At 56.7% G+C, this 22193-nt stretch overlaps 1 protein-coding gene across 6 annotated transcripts; it reads left to right on the top strand.

The window, feature by feature from the left end:
- Positions 1-702: 702 nt before the first annotated feature.
- Positions 703-22163, top strand: SLC12A4 (solute carrier family 12 member 4). Of its 6 annotated transcripts, none has more exons than XM_054696924.1 (24): positions 703-777; positions 6154-6248; positions 7647-7778; positions 11320-11466; positions 11549-11603; positions 13465-13595; positions 14718-14959; positions 15064-15278; positions 15848-16012; positions 16089-16187; positions 16428-16485; positions 16830-17004; positions 17410-17528; positions 18740-18838; positions 19020-19139; positions 19271-19375; positions 19606-19774; positions 19989-20184; positions 20271-20440; positions 20533-20664; positions 20742-20849; positions 21050-21237; positions 21350-21483; positions 21602-22163. In XM_054696924.1, the coding sequence occupies exons 1-24, from the start codon at positions 771-773 to the stop codon at positions 21691-21693; spliced, it is 3153 nt and encodes a 1050-aa protein (XP_054552899.1). In that variant the 5' UTR covers positions 703-770; the 3' UTR covers positions 21694-22163. The 6 variants fall into 6 exon arrangements, with proteins under 6 accessions (XP_054552899.1, XP_037371839.1, XP_037371840.1 ...); XM_037515942.2 differs by lacking the exon at positions 703-777 and adding an exon at positions 1395-1560; XM_037515943.2 differs by lacking the exon at positions 703-777 and adding an exon at positions 1970-3083.
- Positions 22164-22193: the final 30 nt, after the last annotated feature.

Genomic DNA, 22193 nt, shown 5'->3' with positions numbered 1-22193 from the left:
AGCAGGGGTGGGCCTCAGAGAAGTCCTGGGGGGGAAGAAGCTAAGTGAGACGTGCCCATGGGGAGGGATTTGGTAAGTGAGGGCAGACAGAGTGTAGAAAGCATTCTGTGAAATGTCCCGATGTGGTGCAGAAAATCCCCGAGTTTGGGGAAGTGAAAGAAGGGTTGAGGGGGGGTAGGAGAATGGCTGGGGGTGGGGGTGGGGGATGGGGCCAGGGCCTTGTGGGTCAGGAGAGGAGCTGGGGCTTTCTCTTCAGGAAACACGACTCTACCCTGAACCCCTGAACGGGGATTCATTCGGGTGCCGCTCCTGTGGGCGGCTGAGGGTGGCCCGAGCAGGGAGGGCCAGGCCTGGGGGAGCGGCCAGAAGGTGCTGGGGAGAAGGTCCTCCCGGGGCTGGTCACTCTGATTCCCACCCGGGGGCAGGAGGCCGGGGCAGGGGGCGGTCGGAGGGCACGAGGTCTGGGGGCCCCGGGAAGATACCCGGATCCTCCAACGGATCCCAAGGCTCTGAAGCCCTCTGAGCCCTAGAAGGGAGGGAAACGGGGACAGACCAGGAGAGCGGGCGCTGAGGTTTCCTGACTGAGAAGCAAACGGCTGGAAGGCGCCCCAGCGATGGTAAAGCAAAGCCCCCGGATCTTCTACCGGAGGCAGTGGGGTGGAAAGCCAAGGAAAAGTTGAGCGCCAGCGAGTAAACAACTAGGGCGAAGGCATCCCCGGGAGGTGCGGCAGCACAAGAGAAACTAAAAAACGAAGGAATCTGGCTAAAGAATGCAAGGTAGAGTCCCGAGGGGGCAGGCGGGGCCAGACGCCAGGCGCGTGTCCTTCCTGCCCGGAAGCCCGAGCCCCAGGCCCGGGAGGCTGGAAACCCTCGGCACCTCCCGCAGGAAGGTGGCAGCGAACCGACGGGAAGCACCGCAGGGGCCGGTTTCCAGCGCGCGGGAAAGTGGGAGGCAGAGATGATGGAGACGGGGAAGGGGCACCCGAGGAACGGTCGGAGGCCCAGGCAGGGATGGGACAGCGGCCGCGGACTGGGCCGGCCCGGCCGAGCCTTCTCCGGGAACGCCCAGGGCGCAGCCCCCGCGCCCCCCGCGCCCCACCCCACCGAGCCCTCAGAGAAGCTCCGGGAGGTGGCAGCGCACGTCCCCGGTTTACCAGGACCGCAACTGAGGCTCAGAGAGGGCGGCGCCGCACCCCAAGCCACACAGGGACCAGCCCTCCCCAGCGCCAGGGGCGGCGGTGGGACTCCCGCCTCGGGGGCTTCCCTCCGCCGGGCCCCCCCTCGGGGAGGAGCCGCCGCGAGCCCCTCCTGCTCCCCCGCCCCGGAGGGGCGGCCCGGGGGGCGGGCGGAGGAAGTGAGCGCAGCGGGGAGGAATGCGAGCAGGCGGGGCGCGCCGGGCCGGGGCGGCGGGGACAGCCGGGGCTGGCGGGCCGGGGCGGCGGGCGATGCCTCACTTCACCGTGGTGCCGGTGGACGGGCCGCGGCGCGGCGACTATGACAACCTCGAGGGGCTCAGCTGGGTGGACTACGGGGAGCGCGCCGAGCGGGAGGACGCGGACGGTGAGGGCGCGCCCGGAGGGGGGCTCCGGCGGGGGCAGGGTGGTCGCCACGCGGGACCCGCTCGCGCAGACACCGGCCCCGCGCGCTCACGTCGGGGCGGGCCAGCTTCGCTCGATCTGTGCGGCCGCCGCCGGGCCCCTGCTCCGCGCGCAGACACGACTCGCCCGGCCCCGGCGCCCGCGGTCGGCCGCCCTCGGCGCCCCAGCTCCTCCCTTGCGGGCCGCGGGCGGGGGCTGCAGACGTGGCCGCCGAAGAGGCCCGACGAGCGGAGCCGCCCCGCGTAAACAGCGCCCAGCCCCGAGCTCCAGCCTTTCCGGCTGCGAGCAAGTCGCAGCCCGGATGGCAGCCCCTTCGCCCGCCGAGCATCGCCCCGAGCCCTCTTCTCGCGTCGCCTCTGCGTGTGCGCGCTGCCCCTGACTCTACCCTCTCTCGCCTCGCCGCTCCCGCGCGCCTCCTCGTACTCCGGCGGGCAGGAGAGGCGGGCGTGCCTCCCGGAGGGGTCTGTGGGTAACCGACTGTGCGTGCGCTCGCGCTGATCCCAGCTCGGCTCTGTGCGTGCAGTGGGCATCTGTGGCGCACTCGCTTAAACACTGGCCAGGCTTGTCTAGGCGCTTGACGTGAACGAACTCGTTTAATCCTCCCCACTCCCCGCTAGGGATAGGTCCTGTTACGTCTAGGAAGGAGTGGAAGGTGCTGTTGCAGAGCTTGCCCCAGGGGAGCCAAATCTAGGGTGTGAGACTCCACCACCCTAGCTCTTAACTTAGGCCTCAGGGTTGCCCCAGAAGTAAGTCCCTCCTCCCTTCTCCCAGGTGCCTGCCTCTCTTCTTGCCCCTTTCTCCCGGCTCCTACCCCAGGAGGTCCGCAGGGGCTGCCTTGCTAGGGCCTGCTCTTGGGGTGTGCGCAGTGTGTAACTGTGCTTGTGCAAGTGTGTAGCTGTAGGTAACACAAGGTGTTGATGGAGTCAGGGTAGCTTATTCTCATAGCCACTGCTCCCTGAGGGGCCCCACATGCAAGAAACGTGTGTTGATGGCATGTGTCAGGTCATAAGATCTTGATCTGGGATGGTAACTTCTCTGAACTGAACCATGCCTCACGTGAGTGATGACTATATGTGTGTGTCACCCACTGTCCTGTACAGAGACGGCACAGAGCTGCTAGACATGGAGGTTTTACAGGCATGTGCATGTACATGGCCCCCAGACTCCACTCTTGGGGCCTTACCCGCCCCTAGCCTTGTTCCAGCAGGAGTCAGCATCCCTCTTCACCTGTCAGCCCTTGGAGGCTTTCCCCAGAAGCTGGGCTTGGCTGCATCCCTAGGATCAGCCTGGGCCAGTGGGCAGGCAGAGCTGACCGGAGACTCTGGCCCCACCTTGGCCTCTCACAGTGACTGGAGGGACCTGGAGCCACATTGGCTGAGTCCAGCTGGCTGGACCAGCTCCTCCCACCATCCCCCCTCCTCCCTTTTCCTCCTCTTCAGCCAGACCTTGGCTGTGGCTGCAGTATGGGGGACACTCTGCGCCCTGGTGAGTGATTATGATCCTTCTTGGTGGGGACTACAGAGGATCAGGGGTGACAAAAACAGTGAGCTTCATGACTATCTCCTGGGGTACCTCACCCTGGGATCTGAATCTCAGGTCTCTGAGGGCTGTAAATCAGTCTGCTCATACTACCTGTTCAGGGCTGAGAACAAGGGGTGGGGAGGTTCTAAGAGAGGCACCCCAAGCAGACAATGGTGAGCATGGGGTTCAGCTACATCCCCAGCTGCAGGTGGCATGTTTCCATGGCCGCCGGCAGCACCACATATATACATGTCCCTCACATACAGCCCCCCCAGGCCCAAGCTATACTTGGGGGCTACCAGGGGTCTCAGGTGGTATCTGAGCAACTTCAGCTTAGCAGGCAGGCCCGGACCTGCCCAGAAATTTTTGGAATAGCTGGAAGCAGTACAAACACACAGCTACTGCTTAGACACCCCTTCCTGCCCCCCACATTCCCATAGTTCTTTGGGAATTGCCCTTAAACGAGGCTTTGGGGAACACTAAAGAGTGCCTGGCACCAGATTGTCCCTTTCCAGTGCATTTGGGAATTTGGAAGAGAGGGTGTTCCTATCTCAACTTTATCGAAGAGGAAACCAAGGCAGCACAGAAAGGATAAGTAAGTTGTCCAGGGTCACACGGGGAAGGCCAGGGATCCAAGCCAGGCTGCCAGCCTTCTTTCTGAGCATCAAGAGCCAAACTGCAAACCCCATATAGTCTTCTGTAGTTTAAGGCTCGTGCTGCATCCCTGGGTGCATCCTGGGAGGGATTGGGACCCAGAGGACAAGTTGGGAACCTGTAGCTTAGCAACTATACCTGGCTCTGGTGTATCCTGAGACCCAGGTTTGCCCCTTCTCATCGGATGACCGTGCCTCTGAATCTTTACTTTCCGTGTTACTAAGTGGGTCTGTAGTATCTGCTGGAATGTTGCTGTGAGCAGTACCTGTGAGGCAACCGTTGGGAAGTCTCTGCCCTGGAGTTATGACTGAAGGGACAAAGGACTGGCTAGGTCTTGGAAGACCATCCAGAGGCATTTTGGGGCAACTGCTGTGTGCTTACCTTCATGATTTCTATATACTAGTGTGGTCTTCTCAGATAAGGCAATAATGATGGCGCAGGGTGCACTACATGAGTTTAGAATATTTATAACTTATTTCTGACCTACTTCCACAAAAGGATTGGAAGAGAGATGCAATAAAAGTGCCTCCACGTAGGATTGCTACTGTTAGAAATATCAGAACCATGTACAGAAAAGGGACAAGGACTCAGATGAGGCAGGTGGTAACTGCATATCAGGCGTTAATTTACCTTGGAGATTCCTGGAACTCAAGGCAGAAAGAAATAAGATATGCTCTATAGCCGCCATTTTCTGACAAAGCATCTGACTTACTCAGGGGAGACACTTTTTGGTCACAAAAATCCAAGAGTAATTTTTAGAGGTTTCTCACTGAAGGCTGTCTTTGCAACAGACAATGTTACTGGGTTATCAGATTTTTCTTGTAGCTCTTTATTCTGACCCTGAACAAGCATCAAGGCACAGCAGATGTCATCAAGTGTCAAGAAGGACATGCATCATGGATTTCATGAGGCTTTACCATTGCTGGATGGGCTAGTGACCCTTTTGGTGTAGCTCACTCTGTAAGCTACCTGGCCCACTAAGCTAGTCCAATTTACCAGATGAGGTGTTGTGGGGGGAAAAGGCTGACTTTGTCTTGGACTTGTCATCAGGACGCCTTACCTATCAGTCTTCTTCGGAAATAAAGACTCCATAGAACAGCACCTGCTCAGTGCTTGTTGGCTCAGAGAAGGCAAGATAAGTCTCATACGGTTGGCAAGACGTCAGATGGAGGAGGAAGCATCATTCAGCATTCTTTGCTGCAAAGCAAGGGAAATGAATTGTGGGCTATTTAAACAGAAACGGTTGGCAGGTAGCTCTCACAAAACCAGGCCTGGTGGGTACATAGCCAGAATACTCTGCTAGTCTGAGTAGGTGATGACACTAAGGTTACCACCTCCATTGTTGGACACCAGGCCAACACTGCTGCCACAGTCGCTGCCATCCAACACCACCTGGCTCCTCTGGACCAAAATGCCAGTTCCCAAGTTGCTGTGAAGCCCTAAGCCAGTGCCACAGTTGCCAGGTTGTCAGGAGGGGGGAAATCACTTAACTTCTAGGAAAGGAATACCTGGTGTCTCCTGCCTGCTTGATAGAAAGTGGAGAACGTCACCTACTGAGACTCATGACGGACAAAGTTCAGAGAACGGGGAAGAGTGTATATGCTGGGGGGCCAGGAAAAGTAGACAGGCTTTGGGGGTTGAGTCTGGCAAGTTTATAAGAAAAGAGGCATGTCGCTCCTTTCTGCAAGGTACTTTCGGAGCTGAGCGCCGTCCCACTAACCCGGACCAGGGGTCTGGACGGTCGGGGTGCAGGTGAAGGCTGGAGTGGGCCACATACCCGTACTGGAGCAAGTGTCCCCTGCCAGTAGACCCTGCTTGGTCCAACATTCCTGCCCCTGCGCTTCTGTAGGCTTCCCGCGCCACTTCCGCCTTCCCAGCATGCCCCAGGTTGTCCTCTCGGATGCCCCCGCGCGGTGCATGGTGGGGTCGCTAGCAGGCGGCCGGCCGGCCATGGCCGCAGAAGGCACCCTGTGTGGCTTCATCTATGTGGAGGGCAGCACCCGGGCAGGTCCTGAGGACACTGAGCCCTTGGCACCTGGCACTCTGGGTATTCCAGAAGGGCCCAGAGAGTGCGAGGGGCGTAAGGGGGGGCCAGGACTGACCACACCCCAACAGGCTCCGCCCCTCCTTGTTAACACGTGCCCTTCACGCCCATCCCTCTGCCAGAGAAAATGATGCTCCGTGGTTTGGTCCCTGGCCATTGACAATTTTGGACCTCCAAGGAGATTGCTCAGGGTGTGATGGGGAAACTGAGACCCAGTCTGGTAACATTGGGCCCCAAAGTGCTCCACGGATGTGTTTTCTGGGCTGGCCTCAGAAGGGCAGGGCCCCTTCTCAGGAGACAGCTGGTAACTGGGATTCTGTCCCTCTTTCTCCACAGGACATGGTAACCACAGAGAGAGCAGCCCTTTCCTGTGTTCCTTGGAGAGTTCCAGAGGAAGTGACTACTATGACAGGAACCTGGCACTGTTTGAGGTAGCTGAGGAGCCATTCTGGGCGGCAGGTGTGGCAGACAGGTGGGCGGGCAGGGGCCTGTCAGGACCCAAGTCTTAGTTAAGCAGCAGGCCGGACGGTTGGGTCTCCTTATGTCTCGACTCCTCCTTCAGTCTCCCCTTGTCTGTCTCGCTCCCTTGGCAGCCAGGCTGCGGTTCCCATGGCCCTTTGAACTGAAACTGCCTTCCCAGAGGCCACTCATAACCCCACCTGATACCACTTGCAGGGGTACTCACCTTCCACACAGCCCTTCAGCAAGGTGACCACCACACAGAATTTTCCCACCTCACGCTTTTCTCTCTTCCTCCACTCAAAGGGCTTCTCTCAGTCCACGATTTCCTTCTACTCCTGTGGACTCTATCTTGTTATCCTGGTTCGATCTTCCAACTCTCTCTCCCTCAAGTTCACTGAGGCCTAGTCTGTCTTGCTAGTTCTCCCCTTTTTCTGTACAGCTGCAGCCCCTGTAGGCTCCTCTCCAATTTCCTGCTTCTGAACTTGAATTTTATCTTTTCAGATTCAAGTCAAATCTACAGTCAGCCACCCCATGCAAGTCTCTAGGCTCCTCATTTTCCACATGTCCCAAAAGACCTGCATCTTTGCTTCTTACTCCAAACCTTATGAGTGTGGTCAGTAAGGAGCTGACAGACAGGAACAGACTAAATGTAGGCAAGAGGCAAGTAGAGACACCGTTGCAAAGACCACAGGAGCGAACAAAGCTTAGACCTAGGTGGGGGCCAGGGAGCTGGAGGCCTGAGGGGCTTTTGGATCTGGGAAAGCAGCCAAAGTCTGCCATGGAGGCCTTGACCTGTCTCCACCAGGGTGTGACCTAGGGGGCTGGGATTCCACCTCAGGGATTAAGGTGGGTTAGCCACAAGGCCTGGGATCTGGGGTGGGGGAGGATCATTCAGGAGGATCAGGGTTCTGGCAGAGAAGAGAGACTAAACTCGTTGTAGACACCGCTGTTTTGACTTCTTTGATTCCCTGAGGTGACTAGGGTGGCTTTTTTTGTGGGAGAGTTGAATGCAGATGGGAGTCCCAGAAGCCCATTTGTAGCTGGGAGGTGGCCAGGCAGAACAGGCTGGATGAAGCGTGACATTCTCCCATCTGCCAGCTGTGCCCTGCCCTGGAGGCAGGTGGTTTTCACGAATGGGCTAGTGGCGACTATAGCCAAGGTGGGGCTGAACTGAGTGCTGCATTGCTGGGTGGGGCGTCCCAACCTGCCCAGTCGGCTGGCTAGGGCTTCCCCAGGCAAGAGCTGGGATCAGGCCCAGGCCTGCCTCAGGGCTTGGCACAGAGCCAGAGGCTAGTCTGCTGGCTACACACAGGTAGCCTGGCGCCAGCTGGGCCCTTTGCCAAATTGCCCTATGGCTCTGTTTACAGGAAGAGCTGGACATCCGCCCAAAGGTATCATCTCTCCTGGGCAAGCTTGTCAGCTACACCAACCTCACACAGGGTGCCAAGGAGCATGAGGAGGCTGAGAGTGGGGTGGGCACCCGCCGGAAAGCAGCCAAGGTAAGCTGGTCAAGGGCAGCAGAGTGGCTACACTTGAGAAGATGGAGTCAACACCATGGAATTAGCAGTTCCCCCCAGAGTTGTGGGCATCCCAGGGGATGTGGGTGCCAGGGGTGGTGGTTATGGAAAATGGACTTTGAATGCTTTGGGGGTCAAAGAAACTTCAAAAGGGGCTAAGGGGGATCTCCTCAGGGGTGGGCATCGGGGGTGGAGAGTCAAGGAGGCCCTCAGGAATAACTGAGAGTGGCACTGCCTTTACTTGGCCCTCACTGTGTGGGAGACACCTTGCTCAGCGGTGGGCCTGGGTTCTTGCCTCCCATCTTCACAATAAAGCTATGAAGTGGATAGTTTTATCTCTGTTTGGGAGATGAGGAGGCTGAGTGAGAGTCAGGAGCATTAGGTAACTAGTCTGAGGTTCCTTCCTACACTTCCCTCTTCAGGTAGGCAAGGTCAACACATATCATTAGGATTTACTGTGAGATTTATGGCCTTGCAGAATGCCAAAGCACTGGCATTGCATCAGGGGGCTCAATTAAGGGTATTACCTTTGGAGCCGGGACCCCAGTCGACCCTTAGGGCTATGCTATCTGGAGCAAGTGACCCAACCCTCTGTCCTTCCCTCTCTGTGTTGGTTCCACTGACCCCTCCAACAGCCCCTGGGTTCCTTGAGTGCCAGGGTGGGGTGAGTATGGGGTGATAGGAGCAAGGAACTGCCTCTTGGGGCTTCCCATCCCTCTCCTAACTCCATCCCTGGCCACTCTTCAGGGCCTCAGCCCTTCAGCCCTCCTCTCTCTTCAAGGTGGGACACACCTTTGCTCAGCTCCCCTGTGTGGTGGGGCTCAGTTTAACTGAGGGCTGGGATTTTTTCCCCTATATTTTTGGGTTGAAGGCCAAGAGCCCTCTCTCTCCATCTACTAACTCCTTGAGGTTTGGGAAGCCTCTGTGATCTGCAGGGAGTTTGCGTCTTGCACTGGCTCTTGTATTCTTTTCTCAGTCAGCATAAGCAGAGGAGCTCGTGGTTGGCATGAACTGGGTTTCCAGCCTCAAACCTGCTTATGAGGTTTGGGCCTTGTGAGGATGGGATAGAGAGAGGGCAGACAGACTGATGTGTCCCCCTCACCTAGCCCCTTCAGAAGGCAAATCAGCCCACTCTTCAGAGAGGGCAGCTGAGGTCTTGAGGTCACACAGATCTCACCTTATCCCCACTCTATCCTGCTGCTGGTGATTTTGCTGGCATTTTCTGGACTTCAGAAAGAGAATCCTATCTCTGACTCTGCCCATCCAGCCCTGTGGGGGAGGAGGGGCATGGGAGGTTCAGTCTCTTTAAGTGTTTTCTGCAGTGGGTGGTAGGAACCTTAGGTAAGAGCTTCCCCTTCCAAGGAGCTGTGATTGTGAATGAAAAAGTCCCTAAGAAAGGGTAGTGCGCATCTCAACAGTGCTGAAAGGAAGCCTGGGTTGGTGAAGGACCATGGCCCCTTGTTCTTATGAGGAGCCTGCATATGTGCTTGGGTCCAGCCATGACTTAGCCGCCTCACTCACCCGGCCCTAGAGAAGGATACGAGTGTCCCAAACCATGGACGAAGGAGGAGCTTGGTCAAGTGGATAGAGAGTCAGTAGGAAGTTAGGGCTTTGGGACTGCTGAGCTATGGGCCTCACTCAGGGAAGGTCTGAGCAGGGGCCTCAGAAAAGGAGGCTTCAACTAGGAAGGGCGGGCCTTCACCCGACCAAGCCAAGACCCAAGGCAGCCATTCCATGGCAGCCGCTCAGTTTCTGGCCTGGCGACCTTCTGAGGCTGCCAGAGGTTATTTGGGGATGCACAAAACATTTCCGGCCCTGCCCTTTCCCACACTGCCCTTTTCTCAGAATGACTCAGCCTAGGATGGGGGTGGGGCTGGACACTTGTTGCCACTATCTAGTGGGTGGTCTGGAGCCTCAGACAGAGCTCAGATGAGGTGAATCTGTCACCTATACTATGCAGGAGGGTTTCAGGCCCTTCTTTGGTGCCTTGCACTGCATGCAGGTGCACTCCCGGGCCAGGAGCCTCCAGAAGAGTTCCTATGGCCACACAGTTCTTTCACCCCAGCTCCAGGACAACAGGAGACATTTCTGGTACTCCCATGGAAGTTTGAGGGCCCTGCTGCATTCATGGGGCCTTAGTGCGTCAGGAAGGTGCCAGCCCTACCTCTGTTTCATCCTCTGCCCTTAGATAGTTGAGAAACCTTGCCTAGATGTGCTCATTAGACTTCCTGACCTGCCCTTCAGTCTGAGGGAGTGTGAGGATTCTCTAGGGAGGATTTTTCCAACAGGTGATCCCAGGGGGCTTCTAAGGCACCACTCGCGAAACTCAGGAGCACTTCTTCCAGGACCTGCAGGGCCTGCTTGCCATGGAACAGTGGAAGCCAGGTCTACCCCAGATGATCAACAGACACTTGAGTGAATGATTAGTCTGACCTGCAGTGACCTGCTGCGATAGAAGGAGATGTCAGATGCTGAGGGGATGCAGAGGAAGTAACAAACTCCATCTAAGATAACCCTGGGAAACTTCCTGGAAGAATCAACAGTTAAACCTGAAGGTTTAACTGAAGAGTTTGCCAGACAGTGAGGCAGCACTAACCCTCCTATGCAGAACCTTGCAGATGCCTCAGTTCAGAGACTGTGAGACCCATGTGTCAGGGTCAGGGACTGACGATGAAGGTGCTGAGGCATACCTGGTGACCCCAACCAAGGAATCTGACCCAACCTGTGGGTTCCAGGGTAGACATTGCACAGGGTTTTCAGCGGGGATGAAGTTGGACTAAGTTTTCAGAGACCTGCTCTGCCAGTAGAGTGGCCTGAAGTGTGGAGTTTGGCAGATGCAAGAGGAGAGGGCACCATCCAGGTACCCTGACTTAGTTCCCTGTAGTGGGGGGACTAAGGCTGAGACAAGGCAGGCTGATCTTGGAGCAGCTTGAGAGGCAGACTGGGCATGGATTGGGGTCTGCCGGACTGGAGTTGGGGGTTGGAGAGATGGAGGGCCAAGGACTGCTTCTTGGACTTTGGCTTGGGTGACTTGAGGCCTGCTAGATCTCTCTTTCAGGAAGTGTAACAGAAAGAGAAAAGGAGGGAAGTGGTACCTTGAGAGCAGAAGAGACTGAAAAGCTCTCAAGTGGGGATTTAAAAGAATCAGGTTTTGGGTCTCCCTGGTGGCCTAGGGATTAAGTCTCAGCACTATCACCTGATCCCTGGCCAGGGAGCTAACCCACATATGGCGCAGCAGATCTCCTGTCTCGCCCATTGGTACCCTTGATAGTGTATTTCAGTAAATCTGCCTCTTCTGCCCCCCAGTGTGTCTCTGGTGAATCCATTCATCCCTCACACCTCTGACCTACACCCCAGTTCTTCTGCACAAAAAAAGATAAAAGAATAAGAATAAGGTTTTATACTGTCCCAGTGCTCCCCAGGACTCTACTCGGGTCTCCACTCAGGTGGCTGCTGTGTAAGCAGAGGCTGGCATTCCCTGGTGAATTTGATATTCCATGCACCCCTTCCTCCTGCCCTATAGGCACCCAGCATGGGCACCCTCATGGGAGTGTACCTGCCCTGCCTGCAGAATATCTTCGGGGTCATCCTCTTCCTGCGGCTGACCTGGATGGTGGGCACCGCTGGTGTGCTGCAGGCCCTCCTCATTGTGCTCATCTGCTGCTGCTGTGTGAGTGTCCTCATGGGGCAGGGGCTTGGTTGACCCTCAGAGCCCACCAGCTGAGCTCTCACCCAGGCCCTCCTCTCCACAGACCCTGCTGACGGCCATCTCCATGAGTGCTATCGCCACCAACGGCGTGGTTCCAGGTAGGTAAGCACCACTGTAGATCTGATGGAGGGAAGGGGCCCAGAATGCACCTTGACATGCCCAGGAACCCTCACACACACATCCCAACTCCACACCCCCACCAGAACCAGGGGTCCTAGTTCCTGACTCCAGGACACTGCCAACACTAAGGAGTACTTGACGGTCGGAGGCTGCTATGCTGTTCTGTGGTTCTGTAATGTTTTAGCATAAAAGCAATTTTTTTAAAAAGGTGATGGGGCATGCTGGTGGTCCAAGCCAAGTTGTCTGGCCCCCACTGAATAACTGGGAAGACACTGCGGAGGGTCTTCTGCATGGATGATAAGACTGAACTTGACTTTCCGAGACCTCCTTTATGTTCCCCATTTATTTATTCAACCATGCATTTTTAGCAGTATGGATTCCTGGATATTTATGTTATTCTTTTTTTTTTTTAATAAATTTTTTTTTTAAGATTTATTTATTTATTTATACGAGCACTGGGTACAGTCAGAAGCGTGGGAGGGTGAGAGGATTCACCAGGGGCAGAGCGGGGAACAGAATAGGCAGACTGACGAAATACTCTGCTGAGGGGAGCAGTGGGTGGCAGGAAAGAACTGTGCACCATGTGGGACCCTCGCCCGGCGGCCGGGGATCGAACCGGCGCTGCAGAGGCTGCGGGCAGCTTTGCAACCCACCACTCAACCACTGCACCACAGGGAGGCCCTTTATGTTATTCTTTGGGTCATAATCCAATACTATTATTATTTTGTTGCTCAACCTATTCGAGTTTGGATAGTTACCTATTCAGGATGACACTTGTACCTGGATCCTCTATTTTTTTTTTTTTTAAATAACAGCCTTATTAATATTAGTATAAAGTAATAGGGGAAACAAGGCAATATTGATTACCATTAGAGATCTTAAAGTAAAATGTAGAAAGGAAAATTGAAAGCACCCATAACCCCACTATCCTGTTTCATAACTATTAGTCTTTTGGTATAATTGTATATGTGTGGGGTGGGGGGGCGGAGGTTGTATGTATTTCTGAAATGTTGAAGTAGTTTGGTTTTGTTTTCTTTTTTTCAAACAGAATCGCTCAGATATTATCTCATTTATGTGATGATTCTCCTGCTCTTGGGTTCTGCTTTTTCACTATTGTGAACATCTTGTCATGAACAGTCTTGCACTGAATCCCTGTCCATGCCCCTGGCAGTTTTCTTAGGAAAGGGTCACAGAGGTGGATTATAGCATGAAAGGAATTAACCTTTTTAAAGTTTCTTGATCCTTGTTCCCAGATTTTCCCCAAATTTTATCAGCAGCAGATATATCCACAACTTGGGGTCACTTATGCCCGCATTCTCACTGGCTCTGGGACCCAGTGTTGACGCTCAGTCTTACCAGGGGTGTTAGACTCTGATGGAAGCACAGTCAGGGCAAGAAGGTCAGCCGTGGTCACTCAGCAGGTAGCAGGCCTTGTGCTGGGCCCTGGGGACCAAATAAAAACGGTCAAGACCCAGTCCCTGTCCTGGTCTGAAGGACAGGCACAGTCCTTGGGAGGGTCAGGCACACAGTGACAGGACACATCCAGCCGGAGGAGGCTGTGGGGACTGGCCTAAGTGCAGGGAGTTGAAGGACACCAGCCATTTAACCACGGCTCCAGCAGAGTGGTCATTTCGCTGGGCCAAATGATCTGGCTGTTGAAGTCTGATGGGAATGGAATCCAAACCCCGCCTGACCGCTTACTAAACAGGCAGCCTTGGCCAAGTCTCCCAACCCTTCCGCTCATCTATAAATGGAAAAAGTGGTTTTTGTGGTGAATTGTCATGGCAGAGACCCTTTGAAGAAGAACCAGCTATGACCATATATACTTTTCTGTTGTAGCTGGGGGCTCCTATTTCATGATCTCCCGCTCACTGGGACCAGAATTTGGAGGTGCTGTGGGCCTGTGCTTCTACTTGGGAACAACATTTGCAGCAGCCATGTATATCTTAGGAGCCATTGAGATCTTGCTGGTGAGTCACGCTAAGCCCTGGGCAACTCTGGTCTTATCCAAATAGCCCCTTTCCCTGAGGCCCATGCTGCTCATGCTCCCTTCATCTCTGGCCAGCATCTTGGGATGGGCGGAGGAACTATGAGAGGCCTCCTCACTTCATAGGGAATGTAAAAGCAGTTCCCTGTCTGCCCCCTGACAGTTGGGCCACATTGCCTTCACCTCGGCTGTCGATGTTCTGTCCACCCCCAGCACCACTTTAGCCATGGCAGGAGGTCTGGAAACTCTTGTATTTAGCTCAGTGGCAGTGTGGACACTGGCCAAGGCTGTCACCCTCCAGGGCTCTGTGCCGAGGCCTTCAGATCCAGCTTCTGGTCTTCTCTAAACCAGCGTGAGCAGCCACAGGACCCTGTCTAGAGTTCAGTGCCCCCTCCGTGGGCCATGTGTGCTCTGACTCAGCTTCCTACTCCCCAATGAGCTACCCCGGCTAGTGGGGAGCACAGGATACAAGTGCACCCCTGGGGGTCCAGCTAGTTGGAGATGTTTAGAGGCACTGCCTGACTATTCCTACCTTTGATCCTCCACCGCAGTTTGAAACCTTACTCCTCAGTCTTTTGGGGAATTTGCTTTTTTTGTTTTTCTATTTCTCACATTCCTACATTTATTATTTGGATTTCTTCTGTGAGAAAAATTTTTGTTGTCCTCATTTATTTATTCAACCATGCATTGATATCAGTAAGGAGTCCTCCATATTTATTTTATTCTGTTTTATTCTTTTGTTGCTGAAACTCTTCCATTTTGGCTGTCTACATATTCGGATTGGCTCCTGGGTCTTGATCCCTTTCTTGTTTTTAAGATAATAGCTTTATTAAGGTAAAATTCATATATTCTACAATTCACTACTCACCTAATGTATGTGATTCAGTGGTTATTAATATATTCACAGTCAACCCCACAATTTTAGAGCATTTCATCACTCCCAGAAGAAATCCCATATGCATTAATCTGCTTTCTGTCTTTTATCAGATTTGTATATTCTGGACATTTTGGATATAGAGTTATATAATATGTGGTAAGGAAACCAAAATGACAGAATTCGCTTTCCAAATAGGAAGGTGAACCTTCTTTGTCTGTCTTGTTTCAGACCTACATTGCCCCACCAGCTGCCATTTTTCACCCAGCCAGCACTCACGACACATCGAGTGCCACGCTGAACAATATGCGGGTGTATGGGACCATTTTTCTGACCTTTATGACCCTGGTGGTGTTTGTTGGTGTGAAGTATGTAAACAAATTTGCCTCCCTCTTCCTGGCTTGTGTGATCATCTCCATCCTCTCGATCTACGCTGGCGGCCTCAAATCTATTTTTGACCCTCCTGTGTTTCCGTAAGTAACCTGGAAATACATCTAGATCTTTGATGCCCCAAGTCCCAGAGGCCTGGGGCCTGCAGCTGAACAAGTGCCTGTGCTTTTGCCCCCCCCCCCCACAGGGTATGCATGCTGGGCAACAGGACCCTGTCCCGGGACCAGTTTGACATCTGTGCCAAGACGACCGTGGTGGACAATGAGACCATGGCCACCCGGCTGTGGAGCCTCTTCTGCCTCAGCCCCAACCTTACTGCTGATTCCTGTGACCCCTACTTCCTGCTCAACAATGTGACTGAGATCCCTGGCATCCCCGGTGCAGCTGCTAGTGTGCTCCAGGGTGCGTCCTCACACCCATCCTCCTGCCCCTGCCCCACATGAGGCTGAGCAGGAGGCAGGGGATGAGCATGGCAGGAGAGTGGAGTACAGAGCCGTCCTTGTGTGGCAAGCTCGGGAATGGGGGGCAGCTTTGGCAGCTTTCCAGGCCCAGCAGTGTCCTCTCAGCCTGGCTCCTGGCAGCTAGGTTTTGGTTGAACAGAGCTTGTTTGGCCAGTGTCCCAGGCCTGCAGTAGCACCCGGAAAGTCCTGGCAGCCCCTCTCTCCCCTGCCACCAGCCCCTGACGCTGCCTGGGATTGTTCTCACAAGAACCATAAAGGGCCTCTGTCTAGGAGGCAGGCAGTGGCAGGGCTCTGGCAATGGTGGCTCAACCACCTTTGCCTGTCAGATTTCTAACCAGACAGTGTATCTCTGTAGCCAGAGCTGCCCTATGACTGATGCTGCAGCCACAGGACTGAAACCTCCCCCCTGCACCCCCAGGGCCCCATATCTATATAGCTTCTGGCTGGGCTGCCCCCAGAATGCTCCTGGCAGTAGGTGGGGCTGTAGTGATGACACTGCTGCCCCCACAGAAAACCTGTGGAGCACCTACCTGGAGAAGGGTGAGGTTGTGGAGAAGCACGGGCTGCCTTCCACAGACGCCCTTGGCCTGAAGGAGAACCTGCCGCTGTTCGTGGTAGCAGATATTGCCACATCCTTCACCGTGCTGGTCGGAATCTTCTTTCCCTCTGTAACAGGTGAGCCCTTCTTGCTCCCTTCCCAGCTCTGCCCCCTCTCCTGAGGAGCCCCTGAGGGAGTTTGTCTGTTTTGCAGGCATTATGGCCGGCTCAAACCGCTCTGGGGACCTCCGAGATGCCCAGAAGTCCATCCCAGTAGGGACCATTCTGGCCATCGTTACAACCTCCCTCGTGTGTATCCTTTGCCAGGCCTGGGGTGCACGGGGAGGGGGACAGGAGGACTTGGCTGAATACGCTTTGCTAGCAGGCATGCACAAACGTGCCATCCATGCACACACGAAGAATGCGCGCAACATGAAACCCTCAGTTGTAGGTATCCCAGCCGAGGCTGCTCACCAAGGCCAGGGCGAGGGGCAGGTGGGCCTGTAGGGGGGCAGCAGTGGTGTGAGGCTAACTTTCCTTGACACAGCCCCAGACTTCAGCAGCGTGGTCCTCTTTGGCGCCTGCATCGAGGGTGTGGTGCTGCGGGACAAGTGAGTGAGCTGGGCCCCACCCTGTGGCCATGCGCTCCGCTTTTGCCAGCACATACACATGTCCCACACGTGTCCTCAGGCTGCTGGTGGTCAGTGGCGGTCTATACCACCAGGTGGGTTAGGCCCCACCAAGACCTTTGCTTCTGAGAGGATGATGACATGAGGATCAGGGCTGGGGCCAAGGGGGGAAGTCGCAGCTGATAAACTGGCTGCTTCTGCCAAGGCCAGAGCTGTGCCCACCACAGCCATCCTTCCTCACCCCTCTATCCTTCACTCTGGGCAGCCACACTCAGGGCCCTGGGGCTATCCTAGCATGGACCATGGCCTGAGCCCAGCCCCTGCAGGTACGGCGACGGCGTCAGCAGGAATCTGGTGGTAGGCACACTGGCCTGGCCTTCACCCTGGGTCATTGTCATCGGCTCCTTCTTTTCAACCTGCGGCGCCGGCCTGCAGAGCCTCACTGGGGCACCTCGCCTGTTGCAGGCCATCGCCAAGGACAACATCATCCCCTTCCTCCGGGTGAGCCCGTCTATGCCCCCCACAGGCTGGGTGTTCCCAGCCCCTCACATTGACTCGGGGGGAGAGTAGGGACATGTGTGCAGTCTGTCCTACTGGGGCTCAGAGTGGGTTCTGGGCCCACGTAGCCATCCTTGGGGAGCTGCTGAAAGCTGGGGAGCTACCTGCCCTGCTGTTGGCACAGCTACGTGGGCCCAGAACCATCATGGCCTTTCCGTGGCTCATCCAGAGCATCTATGCGTGGAGAGATGGGGGACAAGGAACTTGTGGTACCTGCTTGGATAGGAAGGGTGTGGCCTGAGCCCCAGAGGAGGGACTTGGGGATCATAGAGGCCGGGCTGTGGCTTGTGGATTGGGAGGTAGGACCAGTTTTTCCCCTTACTGACCCCACTGAGTCTGGTGCTGCAGGTTTTTGGCCACGGGAAGGCAAATGGTGAACCAACGTGGGCCCTCCTCCTGACGGCACTCATCGCTGAGCTGGGCATCCTCATTGCCTCCCTTGACATGGTGGCCCCCATTCTATCCATGTGAGCTGGGACGGGGACAGGGGGGTGGTTTAGGGAAAGACTCCTTACACCCTCAGCACCCCTCCTTCAGGGCTGCCCAAACCACCTCCCTGTGACCCTGTCTGGCATTGAGGGTGCAGCTGGGAGATATGTCAGGCAGGTTGTAGGGGGAGGGGGCCTGATAGGGGTCAGCCTATCCTGCATTCTAGAGTGGGCCTGGCACTGAGAGAGGAGTTATAAAGAGACCAGCCAGTCCCACAGCCCTCTGTGGGAGATTCCTCAAGCCACGCGGCCAGCATCCCTCCATTCCTAGACAGCCAAGCGCCCAGTCCTAGCAGGGCAATTTCTGGGGGTACCTGCGGCAGAGGCTCTGTGCTTACTGTGTTCATTTCTGCCCGTGGGGCCCATTCCATTTCTCATGCATCTCGCCCTACTGCCAGTGCTCCCTCTGGCCTGTGTGGCTACGATGCCTGAAGGCCTGACAGGTTCCCCTTCCCCTCTGACACTGCCTTTCCCCCAGCCACAGCTGGACCTGCTAGAGTCAGCACTCCTTTGTTCCCCAAAACACCCCTTCGCCCACGGTTCACAGCTCCACCCACACATGTGCACATGAAACTTCTTGCTACAGTCGTTCTGGGTGGTGACACCTCACTGCCTAAACCAGAGAGATCTCAGTCTTTATCGTGTGGCTCGCCCACAGATGCCCTCTCTGCTGAGTCCTCTTGCCTCCTTGTCTGCTCGTCCTCTCCTGCCGGCTAAGGGTGGCAGTTGGCGCCTCTCCCCGCCACCCTCTGCTCATCTGACTGTCTTCCCCAGAGGGCTATGCCCTGTCCCTCCATGCCCACCACAGTCTCTCTGATTCAGTGCATTCAGAATGCCCTCATCCCCCACCTGTTCCTCTTCCCCACATTCCTGACAGCTCGTGATCCATCTGGTCATCCAGGGCGCAGGCCTGAGGAGGATCGAGCCACTCAGACACTGAGCACCCTCAGCACCATCCTTGCCCACATACCCACTGGCCGTGGCCTAGCCCGCAGCCCTCTTCTACCTCCTCTGCCGGCTGGCACTTGCTCGCCCTCTTAAGACCTGGCTCTGAAGGAAGGTGTGGGAGTAGAGCTGTGAGGAGCTGGCCTGGCTGGTCCCCAAGGCAGGGCCCTAACATCCTGCAGTTCTTGCTCAGGCCCCTGGCTGCCTCTAAGGCCGCTCCGTACCTACCCATCCCTGTGCTGCAGGTTCTTTCTGATGTGTTACTTGTTTGTGAACCTGGCCTGTGCTGTGCAGACGCTCCTGAGGACCCCCAACTGGCGGCCACGGTTCAAGTACTATCACTGGTGAGCGCGAGTCTGCTCCTGAGCCCAGCCCTCCAGTGTAAGCGCTGCTGAGGCAGCCAGAGCCCCGTTCTGACTGGCATTTGAGTTTCCTGGGCCATAGTTGTTATTGGTGAGCGGTGAGGGGGCTTGGCATGGTGTGCTGCGGGGCTGGCCCTGATTCTTTCCCTGCTCTCTGGCCTAGGACACTGTCCTTCCTGGGCATGAGCCTGTGCCTGGCCCTTATGTTTGTCTCCTCCTGGTATTATGCCCTGGTCGCCATGCTCATCGCGGGCATGATCTACAAGTACATCGAGTACCAAGGGTGAGTGGGGTGGTCTGTATGTTGGGTTGGGGAGAGCCGAGCCTCAGTGCCTGCCCCCCATCATCTCACATACACACGGAATTCCAGAGGGGTGGGAGCAGGGGCTCATCAGCTTATGCTGGTGTCCACAGGGCTGAGAAGGAGTGGGGTGATGGGATCCGAGGCCTGTCCCTAAGTGCTGCCCGCTATGCACTGCTGCGGCTTGAAGAGGGGCCTCCGCATACCAAGAACTGGCGGTGAGTGCACACCCAGGCTGGCCAGGGCCACTAGACCTTCTTAAGGAGCACTGCGAGGTAGGAGGGTCCTCTCCCTAGTCCATATGCGCCTTCCTGGGGTTGCCAAAGGGCCCCCTCTTGTTATTGAGCCCCTGGATCCCTGATACCCAAATGTGGTGGCCTATGGGCTGAAAAGGGAAGAAGAGGAGCCCCTGGAAACCCGGCCCCGCCTCCTCACCTTGCTGCTGCAGGCCTCAGCTGCTGGTCCTGCTGAAGCTGGACGAGGACCTTCACGTGAAGTACCCGCGGCTCCTCACCTTTGCTTCCCAGCTTAAGGCTGGCAAGGGCCTGACCATCGTCGGTTCTGTCATCCAGGGCAGCTTCTTGGAGAGCTATGGCGAGGCCCAGGCCGCTGAGCAGGTACCTGCTATAGTTGTGGGGGTGTGAGCTGGGCTTGAGGGGCCTGGGTTGCACCTGGGGCCAGGGGTATGGCCCTCCCATTTAGAAAACATGGTCCCTGGGTGGGCAGCTTGCTCTTCTCCCCTCCCCCCGGTAGATGTGTGCCCCAGGGGTCTTAGGAAAGGGCCCGGAAGAGGAGAGGCCTTGCCTTCTAACGCTGGTGTGTTCCCCACAGACAATCAAGAACATGATGGAGATTGAGAAAGTGAAGGGCTTCTGCCAGGTGGTGGTAGCCAGCAAGGTGCGTGAGGGGCTAGCTCACCTCATCCAGTCTTGCGGCCTGGGCGGCATGAGGCATAACTCCGTGGTGCTCGGCTGGCCCTATGGCTGGCGGCAGAGTGAAGACCCACGTGCCTGGAAGACTTTTATTGGTGTGTTAGGGGCTCAGGGGCCGGGGTCAGACGAAGCCAGAGAACAAGGGCTTCAGGCTGGGAGTCAGCAATGCCCTCCTCCGCAGACACTGTGCGCTGCACCACGGCTGCCCACCTGGCCCTGCTCGTGCCCAAGAACATCGCCTTCTACCCCAGCAACCACGAGCGCTACCTGGAGGGCCACATCGACGTGTGGTGGATTGTGCATGACGGCGGCATGCTCATGCTTTTGCCCTTCCTGCTGCGCCAACACAAGGTGGGCCAGGCAGGCGGGGCCTGGTGCGAGGGCCTGGGCGCTCGGGGCTAGGGTTGGCTGAACTGCCCACCTGCTCTGCTCTGTCGCCACAGGTGTGGAGGAAATGCCGGATGCGCATCTTCACAGTGGCGCAAATGGACGACAACAGCATCCAGATGAAGAAGGATCTGGCCGTCTTCCTGTACCACCTGCGCCTCGAGGCGGAGGTGGAGGTGGTAGAGATGGTGAGCGCCTCCCCTGCGGGGCCCTGTGGCTCCCCTGCCCCGCACAGCCCAGTCCTCACGGCCTGCCCTCCCCCCAGCATAACAGCGACATCTCCGCGTACACCTACGAGCGAACTCTGATGATGGAACAGCGGTCCCAGATGCTGCGGCAGATGAGGCTGACGAAGACGGAGCGGGAACGGGAAGTCAGTGTCCCTCTCGGCTCAGCCCCGGCGCGGGTGGGAGGGTCAGATCTTTGCAGACACCTTGGAGCGGGCACGCCAGAGCGATTCACCCCCTCCTGCCCCGCAGTCAGTGCCCCTTTCCCCGAGGCCAGGGGCATATGGGCCGGCTAGCCCCGCCTTTCCCCGCCCCGGCACTGAGGCTGCCTCCTGGTTGCGCTCAGGCCCAGCTGGTCAAGGACCGGCACTCGGCCCTGCGGCTGGAAAGCCTGTACTCGGACGAGGAGGACGAGTCCACGGCTGGGGCCGACAAGATCCAGATGACGTGGACGCGGGACAAGTACATGGCGGCCGAGCCCTGGGACCCCAGCCACGCCCCTGACAACTTCCGGGAGCTGGTGCACATCAAGCCGTGAGTGTGGCCGTGGACCAGCCGTCCCGGGGCCTGGAGGTGTCGGTGGGATGGGGCAGGTGAGCTCTAAGGGTGGGCCGGATGGGCCGGTGACGGGCTGCGCTTCCCGCAGGGACCAGTCCAACGTGCGCCGCATGCACACCGCGGTGAAGCTCAACGAGGTCATCGTCACGCGCTCGCACGATGCCCGCCTGGTCCTTCTGAACATGCCCGGCCCACCCAAGAACAGCGAGGGTGATGAGAACTGTATCCTTCCGGGGCGAGGGCGCGGGGCGGGGTCAGCGCTGGGGAGGGCCGGGTTCCCTCCGCCTTCTTTGGGTGCCTCTTGGCCCTGGCGCTGCCTCCTTGACCTCGCGCCCTGCAGACATGGAGTTCCTGGAGGTGCTGACTGAGGGCCTCGAGCGGGTGCTGTTAGTTCGCGGCGGTGGCCGTGAAGTCATCACCATCTACTCCTGAGTCCAGTGCAGACGTGTGGCCTAGCGTGGAGGTGTCCAGGGTAACAGCTTCCTCCCATCATCTCCCCCACCCCTGTGCCTGGGCAGCCCTGGACCCAGCTCGGCTTGGTCTCCACAGAGCCTGGACCTGGGCCTGGCGATGGAAATGAATCGGAGGTCCAGCAGGACCCTGAGGCTTGGGGGCTTTGTCCGTCAGCACCCTAGAAGGGCCGCTCTGACCGGAGACTGGTGGGGACTTACGCGGGGTTGAAGGCAGCCGGCCCAGGAGCGCTATTTATTGCATATTTATTGTTTGGATGTCACCACCAGAGAGAGGGGGAGAGGCAGTACGGGAGGGGGGTCTGACCCAGCCTCCCTGCAGGAAGACCTGGCTCAGGCTACTGTGGGCAGGGATCCCCACCAGGCTGAGCAAAATGGAGCCGGCCAGCCTAGGCCTGACTTTTTTCAATAAAACATTGTGTTCTTCTGGGCCTCCTGCTGCCCTGGCTCTGTTTTCCCTGG

Source organism: Talpa occidentalis, unplaced genomic scaffold (genome assembly GCF_014898055.3).
Source record: "Talpa occidentalis isolate TD23 unplaced genomic scaffold, MPIMG_talOcc4v2.1 talOcc4.17, whole genome shotgun sequence".
Classification (NCBI taxonomy): Eukaryota; Metazoa; Chordata; class Mammalia; order Eulipotyphla; family Talpidae; genus Talpa; species Talpa occidentalis.
This window is presented reverse-complemented; position numbering and strand designations above follow the sequence as displayed.